The following is an 8,721-nucleotide window of genomic DNA, read 5'->3' on the forward strand; positions in this document are numbered from 1 at the left end:
ATCTTCAGAAATATGTCAGAAATAATCAGACTGACTGTCCATAAAAGGTATTTTAAGGAAATATATTTGAAAATTGTATATTAATTCATCTTTTCCACAGAAATAAGTGTATGGTGCTATCGACCAGATACAATAATCAAATATAACAGAAAAAGAAAACATGTTGAAAACTATTCTATTGATGGTTGAGGGGCTTGTAGGTGGGGGCTTGTAGGGGAGGCTTGTAGGAGGGAGGCATTGTAGGGGGAGGCTGTAGGGGAGGCTTGTAGGGGGAGGCTTGTAAGGGGGAGGCAAGATGTACAGTACAGAAGGTCCAGAATGGTCAAGCATTGGCTTCTTCACTTTTTCATCACTTTAAACCTAGAGAGAGCTAGAGTAGGGATTAGACATGTGTGTGTGTGTGTGTGTGTGTGTGTGTGTGTGTGTGTGTGTCCTCTTTACCTTTCTTTCTCTTGTCGACCCAGGGTGATTTGGGATCAGAGCAGATCTTCTCACCTTTCACTGTATAGAAGCTGAAACAGGACACAGAGTTTATTACTACTACTGTATGTGGGTGTGGGTGTGGGTGGGTGTTTGAGACTTACATGATGGCGTTAACACAGGGTGGCATGGAGTTTTGGATGCGGTATCCTTGCAGGTCAAATTTTATAGCAGTGTCAGACACACTTGTGCAGCAGTTTGTGGTCACCTTACTGGGCCGACGATCTGAGGGAAGTGAGAGAGCGGGGGAAAAAATGAAACAAAAGATTGTGAGATCTCTAAAGTAACCATAAACATTTTTTTTTGGAGAGTCTGACAGGAAACTATTAAGACATGAAGCCTGTCCCACCTCAGAGGTGTCAGATGGCTCAGCAAAGAATAACAATGTGGAAATCAACCAACCTGTGTCTGTGTCTATCTCTGTGTCTGTGTCTATCTCTGTGTCTGTGTCTATCTCTGTGTCTGTGTCTATCTCTGTGTCTGTGTCTATCTCTGTGTCTGTGTCTATCTCTGTGTCTGTGTCTATCTCTGTGTCTGTGTTTGTGCGTGCACAGGGTTGGGGAGGAACTAATTACATGTAATCAGTTACAGTGCATTCAGACCCCTTGACTTTTTCCATATTTTGTTACGTTACAGCCTTATTCTAAAATGTATTAAAATGTTCAATCTACATACAATACCCCATCATGACAAAGCAAAAACAATTTTATAGAAATGTTCGCAAATGTATTAAAAATATAAAAAACTTCTATCACATTTACGTAAGTATTCAGACCCTTTACTTTGTTGAAATACCTTTGGCAGCGATTACAGCCTCACCTATATTTGGGGAGTTTCTCCCATTCTTCTCTGCAGATCCTCTCAAGTTTTGTCAGGTTGGATGGGGAGCGTCGCTGCACAGCTATTTTTAGGTCTTTCCAGAGATGTTCGCTCGGGTTCAAGTCCGGGCTCTTGCTGGGCCACTCAAGGACATTGAGACTTGTCCCGAAGCCACTCCTGCGTTGTCTTGGCTGTGTGCTTASGGTCGTTGTCCTGTTGGAAGGTGAACTAATTGGTGGAGTGCTGCAGAGATGGTTGTCCTTCTGGAAGTTTCTCCTATCTCCACAGAGGAGCTCTGTCAGAGTGACCATCGGGTTCTTGGTCACCTCCCTGACCAAGGGCCTTCTCCCCAGATTGCTCAGTTTGGCCGGGCAGCCAGCTCTAGGAAGAGTCTTGGTGGTTCCAAAATTCTTCCATTTAAGAATGATGGAGGCCACTGTGTTCTTGGGGACCTTCAAAGCTGCAGACATGTTTTGGTACCCTTCCCCACATCTGTGCCTCGACACAATCCTGTCTCGGAGCTCTACGGACAATTCCTTCGACCTCATTCCTTGGTTTTTGCTTTGACATGCACTGTCAGTTGTGGGACCTTATATAGACAGGTGTGTGCCTTTCCAGATCATGTCCAATCAATTGAATTTACCACAGATGGACTCCAATCAAGTTATATAAACATCTCAAGGATGATCAACGGAAACAGGATGCACCTGAGCTCAATTTTGAGTCTCATAGCAAAGGGTCTGAATACTTATGTAAATAAGGTATTTCTGTTTTTTATTTTTAATAACTGTGCAAACATTTCTAAAAACCTGTTTTCACTTTGTCATTATGGGGTACTGTGTGTAGATTTATGAGGATTTTTTTTTAACAAAATGTGTAAAAGTCAAGGGGTCTGAATACTTTCCCAATGCACTGTACATGTAATCTGATTACAAATAAATTGCAATCAGTTACGTTACCAGCAAACATGAAAAACTAAACAGTTAAAATATATTTTAAAAATACAGATAACTGTGGTTCGTGGACCACTCTGGGTCTGAGAGGTGTCCTAGTTGTAGAGGGTCTATCAAAAAGCTTTCAATTACAGTAACTCAATGGTAACTGTAAACGCATTATAACATGTTCTGCATTTTAATGTGTGTGAATATAGTATATAGCATATACTGTATATTCATATATAGTTCTAGAATATAAACAATATATGTGTACTTTTCAATCATTCACTTTATCAATCAATCAGTGAATCAATACTCACAGTTCGCAGAGACAGAGGAGAGGTACACACACATGGTGATCAGGAGTGCCAGCGAGAGGGTCCTGGACTGGAACATGGACATATTGACTGACTGATTGACTGAATTAATTAATAAATGACTGACTGACAGACAAACAAACAATCACAGCTAGGCACTAAAGTACGGAGACGGGTCGGAGGTCGTACTGATTGGTCTGGTAACCGTGGCGATGAATCTGTGAAAGGCGGTGGAAGTGTCAGGGGTTTAGTTTCTGACGGTGGGTTACATATACCGTACTGGTGGAAACACCCACCTTGCTCTTTTTGTTTGTGTGTGTGTTATGGTGTGATGTGGTCAGTATTCGTAATGCTATAGTCACACCTCCGCCCCCCCTCTCTCCTTCTCTGTTTTTTTTTTTTGCCCCTTAACAAACCACCAACACCCCCAACCCCTACAGCAGTGTTTCGGAGAATGATGGATTAATACAGGGTACACACACACACACAAACACCAGAAGGTGTGAAAAGTTGATGCTGCAAATGCTTAGTGTTTTTTCTGTCTGCACCACAACGTCAAAACAGTCATACTGACAACTCAAAATAATAGTTCCATCATTTTATTTTCTATTTCAGTTTCATCAATTTTCTGATGTTACAACTCATTATTGTTGAATAAATAAGTAGAATAGGAAATTGCTCTTACAAACATTTCTTAAAATAACATTGATTGATCAAAAAGAAACCAATTAAATGTATAAGTACTTAATAAATACATGTGTTAAATAACATTAAGAACTCATTGGCATAATGAATAACTAAAAGTCATCATAACTACTTGAAGAAATTAACTAATAAATACACGAGACACTGGCCTTGAAGATATTTCATAAATAATGATGACAACTGAATTAAATAATAACTAAAAATATATCAAATCTGAGTGTAATATGCAAATTGGAAGTCTGTTTTTTTAGATATGAAGAAGTGGAACTTTAGTGGAACTTCAGCCATTGGCAATGATTCTATTGGTTGGCTGTTGACTGCTGAGTTAAGGCATTCTCGGTTGATTCCCGATGAGGGGAGGAGGAAAGAGATGTAGGAGAGGAAGTGAGAGAGGGAGGAGAGGAGGAGGCAGGGAAAAGAGAGGAGAGGAGATAGGAGGGAGAGGAAGTTACGGAGGGAGAAGAGGGGGAAGCAGGGAAAAGAGAGGAGAAGAGCGAGTGAAGAGAGGAGGAAACAGACAGAGGAGAGGAGGAGAGAGATGGAGGAGAAGAGGGTAAGAAGGTAGAGGTGGAGGTGAGAGAGTTGGAAGAGGAGGAGAGAGAGGAGGCAGGAGAGGAGGAGAGGAGGGTAAGAAGGTAGAGGTGGAGGTGAGAGAGTTGGAAGAGAGGAGAGAGGAGGAGAGGAGGGTAAGAAGGTAGAGGGGAGGTGGAGGTGGAGGTGAGAGAGTTTGGAGAGGAGGAGGAGAGAGGAGGAGAGGAGGGAAGAAGGTAGAGGAGAGGAGGTGAGAGAGGTTGAGAGAGGAGGAGAGGAGAGGCAGGGAGGAGGAGTAAAGAATAGAGGTGGAGGTGAGAGAGTTGGAAGAGGAGGAGAGAGGAGGAGAGGAGGGTAAGAAGGTAGAGGTGGAGGTGGAGGTGAGAGAGTTGGAAGAGGAGGAGAGAGTAGGAGAGGAGGGTAAAGACCTAAGGGTGGAAGTGAGAGAGAGGGGAGAGAAGTTGACTGAAGGAGGAGAGGAAGGTAAGGAGGTAGTGGTAGGGGAGGAGGTGAGAGAGGGAGATGTTGAGCTCCTGCGGGCCATTCTAGAAGAGAAAAAAATACACAATCAGTTTCCTATTCTCTTTTGTTCTTTCTGTGTGTATGTGCACGTGTGAGCGTGCGTGTGTGATAGTTAACTTACTCAAACTGTTGAATCTTGCGGCGTACCCAGGGTTGTTTATAGTGACAACAGATCAGACCCTTCTTCGTCTCAAAGCTGCAGGAGAAACTTTGTTAAGACTGAAACTGAAGGGGTTTGACACAACATGTCTGGAGGCTTTGGCACAACATGGACACCACATACAGTAAAGCACTTTGTGACAATATATGAGACTAAACTGGATAAACCTCAATGAAATAAAGACTAAAAGATCTGTTCCTTACATGACAGCCCGTACACAGGGAGCGTTATAGGCCTGAGTCCAGTAGCCTGTGATTGGATCAGTCACTTCGCTCCTGGTCACTGTCTTACAGCACGACGACAGCTTCTCTCCATCTACTGAGGAGGGGGAATCATTTTCATAGAAAAAAAAATTGGCGTGCTCAGCTCAAATGTTTGTAGTAACAAAAAGTAGCTGCGCACTGAATTCAAAAGGCATACAGTATAGGTCTACTTGAATAAAGGAACAACCACACTCACTGAAACATTCTTTAATCATTTTTTTTACAGCAGATGTCAGAACAAACGGATGCGTTTTGGCAGCATCCCTCGTCAGCATCATACTTACATATTCTCAAAGAAACAAATCATCTTGACCTGGCAATCACTTCAAAAACCATGTACCTTCCACCTCTAACCACCTAACACACACTCCCTTCTCCTCACCTGTCCCTGTCCAGACCAGCATTGCTATGACGATTGCTGCTGTCCAGATCTTCACCAGAGTTCCACAGGTCACCATCTTTACTGTAAATCTCAGATTCAACTGGTACAATACAAGTTGAATAAATAGATTAATTAATTCTCTCTCTTCTCTGGCAGGCTGCTCAGCTTAGCTCAGGGTCAATTCTGTAGTGTCAGTCTTCCCCAGGGTTGAGGTTATATAAAGGCCTGAAAAGCAGAAGTGGCATCTCCGGTTCACTCTTCTCCTCTCCTTTTTTTGTGAATGACAGAATGAATGAAAGACTGCCGGGAGTTTCTGCTGCGTCAGCGAAGATCGTTTACCAAGAGGAAACACTTTCATCAGCATTCCGGACGGAAAAACTTGACATGGGTCTTTCCCAGAATGGCTGTTCGGAAGATCAGACTGCCAGTACGACAGTTGAACTAAGCTCATGAGGTATTTATAGGTTATATTCTTCAAGAATCAATGTAGTAACTGCCCATTGACTCTTTAAGGTATGGGCTAATGACTGAGCTAAACATGCTCTGATGAAGGCTTTACTAATGAAACCTACTGTAGTAGGTGGAAGATAAAGTGATTTTGTCCTTTATGTCCAAGATTGAGTGCCCCTACTTTTTCTTTTGTCAGTTGACTTTAGTGTTTGGTTTAGGATGATGACATCATCTTGACCCCATCCCAATTACACATGAAAAGTCGCAACCTTAACCTTTGTACAGCATTGGGTTTTATGCTGTCAGACCACGGGTGGCCAACCCTGATCCTGGAGAGCTACAAGGTATGCAGCCTTTAGTTATACACCTGATTAGCCTAATGAACCAATCATTAGTCTTCTTACTCAGACGCATGAACACGGATGAAATCATATATATATATATATATATATATATATATATATATAATTTCCGTCTGTCAAAGTACATCTCATCCCTGACAATCATCTCTGTTGTACTTTGTCAGACAGTGGAGGACTCCCATTGGAAATGCATTGGCTCCATCTGAAATTTTAGACAAATTCCCATTATGGCCATGGAATAAGGTGTGTAGTGCTGGTAATGACCTAACCCTGTAGACCCCACTCCTTGTAGATCTCCTGGAGCAGGATTGGCTACTCCTGTGCTAGACTGATTATTGTAGTTAATGTAGACTGAACAAAAACATAAACACAGCATGTAAAGTGTTGGTTCCATGTTTCATGAACTGTTATAAAAGATCCCAGAATCGTTCCAAACGCACAAAAAGCTTATTGCTCTCAAATTTGGTGCACAAATTGGTTTACATCCCTGTTAGTGAGCATTTCTCCTTTGCCAAGACAATCCATCCATCTGACATCTGTGGCCTTGTGCCTTGTGCTGTGGACAATAAAAGGCTACTCTAAAATGTGAAGTTAAATCACACAACACAATGCCACAGATTTGAGGGAGCGTGCAATTGGCATGCTAACTGCAGGAATGTCCACCAGAGCTGTAGCCAGAAAATGTAATGTTCATTTCTCTACCAACGTCATTTTAGAGAATTTGTCAGTATGTCCATCCGGCCTCACAATTGCAGACCATGTGTAACCACGCCAGCCAAGGACCTCCACATCTGGCTTTGTCACCTGTGGGATCGTCTGAGACCAGCCACCCGGACAGCTGATGAAACTGTGGGTTTGCACAACCAAAGAATTTCTGCCCAAACTGTCAGGGAAGCTCATCTGTGTGCTCGTTGTCTTCACCAGGGTCTTGACCTGACTGCAGTTCGACGTCGTAACCGACTTCAGTGGGCAAATACTCACCTTCAATAGCCACTGGCACCTGGAGAAGTGAGCTCTTCACAGATGGATCCCAGTTTCAACTGTACCAGGCAGATGGCAGACATTGTGAACAGAGTGCCCCATGGTGGGGGTGGGTTATGGTATGGGCAAGCATAAGCTATGGACAATGAATACAATTGCATTTAATCCATGGCAATTTGAATGCACAGAGATACCGTGATGATATCCTGAGGACAATTGTCGTGCCTGTAACAACCTGGCTCATAGTTCGTAACAACAAAGGGAAACCACGCATAACTTAAATGTAAAAAGGAATACATTTATTAAACTAAATAATAATGAATACAAAAATGTAACATCAGCTATGGACATTTGTAGGATCAATCAAATTCAATCAAATGTATTTATAAAGCCCTTTCTACATCAGCCGATGTCACAAAGTGCTATACAGAAACCCAGCCTAAAACCCCAAACAGGATCAGTAGTGTATGCGGTGTGTTGTATGGTGAAAACAGGTGGTGGAAGCCAGCCTGCCAGTCAGCCAACTTTTATAGCCTTCAGGCCAAGCCTGCCCAGACTGGCCTCCTGGAACAAGCAGACTACCAAACAGGAGATCCCAGCAGATCCCCCAAAATGAACGGGGTTCCACCACAAACCTGAAACAAAAACAAATCAGAAAGAACCAAACACAACAAAACAAATGCCTTTTGCTCCACTTATTACTAAACATAAAGAAAACACTCACCTGTACCCCCTGACCCACCTCTGCCTTCCAGACTGCCCATCCCTCTCCCCCCTGTACCCCCTGACCCACCTTCACAATGCCCTCCAGGACTGGCCCATCCTTCTCTCTCTCCATCCCTAGTAACCCCTGACCCACCTCTGCCTTCCAGACTGCTCCAATCCTCTCCCCCCTGTACCCCCTGACCCCCACTCTGCCTCCAGACTGCCCATCCTCTCCCCCACTGTACCCCTGACCCACCTAATGCCTTCCAAGACATCCCATGTCCCTCTCCCCCTGTACCCACATGACCACCCAATGCCCTTCCAGACTTGCCGCATTTCCCTCTCTCCCCCATGTAACCCCCTGACCCACCCTCTGCCTTCCAGACTGCCCATCCCTCTCCCCCTGTACCCCCTGACCCACCTCTGCCTTGCCACAGACTTGCCCATCCCTCCTCCCCCTGTCCCACCTGACCCACCTCTGCCTTTCCAGACTGCCACATCCTACTCCCAGCTGCTTACCCACCTTGACTTCCACCTGCCTCTTGCCCTCCAGAACTGCCCAGTCCCTCTCCCCCTGTACCCCCTGACCACCCAATGCCCTCCAGACTGCCGCATCCCTCTGCCCCCCTGTACCCCCTGACCCACCTCTGCCCTCCAGACTGCCATCCCTCTCCCACCTGTACCCCTGACCCAACCTCTGCCCTCCAGACTGCCCATCCCTCTCCCACTGTAGAGTCGGTCAGGGGTGCTACCACCGAGGAGGACTTCTTACAGAATCTTATACATACCCAACATCACATTACATTATACATTTACACCCACTGGGGAAACTACGGCCCTGAATGACCACTTCCGAGATAGTGACCGTTGCTTTAGTTAAACTCAACATTTGACCAGATTATACTTCATCCGTCGCCATCACCTCATGTTTCAGCATGATAATGCACGGCCCTCATGTGGCAGGGATCTGTATCACATTCTGGAAGCTGGAAAATGTCCACAGTGGGCCTGTTACTCATTCAGAATGATCAACACCAATTAAGCACGTTTGAAGAATGCTCCTTAGATCGATCGATCGCTTATACGACAGCATGTCTTCCAGTTCCCGC

General features: G+C 44.4%; 2 protein-coding genes and 1 long non-coding RNA gene across 3 annotated transcripts; 1 reads left to right on the forward strand and 2 right to left on the reverse strand.

Annotated features, from left to right (window-relative positions):
* Nucleotides 1-118: 118 nt before the first annotated feature.
* LOC139028683 (eotaxin-like) lies at nucleotides 119-2,818 on the reverse strand. Its single transcript, XM_070446645.1, has 4 exons — nucleotides 2,555-2,818; nucleotides 585-705; nucleotides 442-512; nucleotides 119-360 (listed from the first exon to the last, which is right to left on the reverse strand). Exons 1-4 carry the CDS (start codon nucleotides 2,634-2,636, stop codon nucleotides 350-352), a joined length of 285 nt encoding a protein of 94 aa, XP_070302746.1. The 5' UTR covers nucleotides 2,637-2,818; the 3' UTR covers nucleotides 119-349.
* A 737-nt stretch (nucleotides 2,819-3,555) lies between these two features.
* Nucleotides 3,556-5,199, reverse strand: LOC111972580 (uncharacterized). The gene is made up of 5 exons (XM_023999595.2): nucleotides 5,115-5,199; nucleotides 4,673-4,787; nucleotides 4,431-4,505; nucleotides 4,198-4,332; nucleotides 3,556-3,853 (listed from the first exon to the last, which is right to left on the reverse strand). Exons 1-5 carry the CDS (start codon nucleotides 5,188-5,190, stop codon nucleotides 3,556-3,558), a joined length of 699 nt encoding a protein of 232 aa, XP_023855363.1. The 5' UTR covers nucleotides 5,191-5,199.
* LOC139028684 (uncharacterized) lies at nucleotides 3,810-7,696 on the forward strand. Its single transcript, XR_011480915.1, has 3 exons — nucleotides 3,810-3,903; nucleotides 4,096-5,568; nucleotides 6,851-7,696. It is a non-coding gene; the product is annotated as an uncharacterized lncRNA (long non-coding RNA).
* The last annotated feature ends 1,025 nt before the right edge of the window (nucleotides 7,697-8,721 follow it).

Source organism: Salvelinus sp. IW2-2015, linkage group LG14 (assembly GCF_002910315.2).
Source record: "Salvelinus sp. IW2-2015 linkage group LG14, ASM291031v2, whole genome shotgun sequence".
Lineage (NCBI taxonomy): Eukaryota > Metazoa > Chordata > Actinopteri > Salmoniformes > Salmonidae > Salvelinus > Salvelinus sp. IW2-2015.

What these genes read in the sequence shown, in the direction of transcription:
- LOC139028683 (XM_070446645.1), bottom strand. Translation starts at nt 2,636, where the DNA reads ATGTCCATGTTCCAGTCCAGGACCCTCTCGCTGGCACTCCTGATCACC. An exon ending in CTCCTCTGTCTCTGCGAACT is followed by an intron (nt 706 to 2,554) that starts GTGAGTATTGAT and finishes CACTTCCCTCAG; the next exon opens with ATCGTCGGCCCAGTAAGGTG. An exon ending in CCCTGTGTTAACGCCATCAT is followed by an intron (nt 513 to 584) that starts GTAAGTCTCAAA and finishes GTCCTGTTTCAG; the next exon opens with CTTCTATACAGTGAAAGGTG.
- LOC111972580 (XM_023999595.2), bottom strand. Translation starts at nt 5,190, where the DNA reads ATGGTGACCTGTGGAACTCTGGTGAAGATCTGGACAGCAGCAATCGTC. An exon ending in GCTGGTCTGGACAGGGACAG is followed by an intron (nt 4,788 to 5,114) that starts GTGAGGAGAAGG and finishes CCCCCTCCTCAG; the next exon opens with TAGATGGAGAGAAGCTGTCG. An exon ending in AGGTCTTTACCCTCCTCTCC is followed by an intron (nt 3,854 to 4,197) that starts TACTCTCTCCTC and finishes TGCCTCCTCTCT; the next exon opens with CTCCTCCTCTTCCAACTCTC.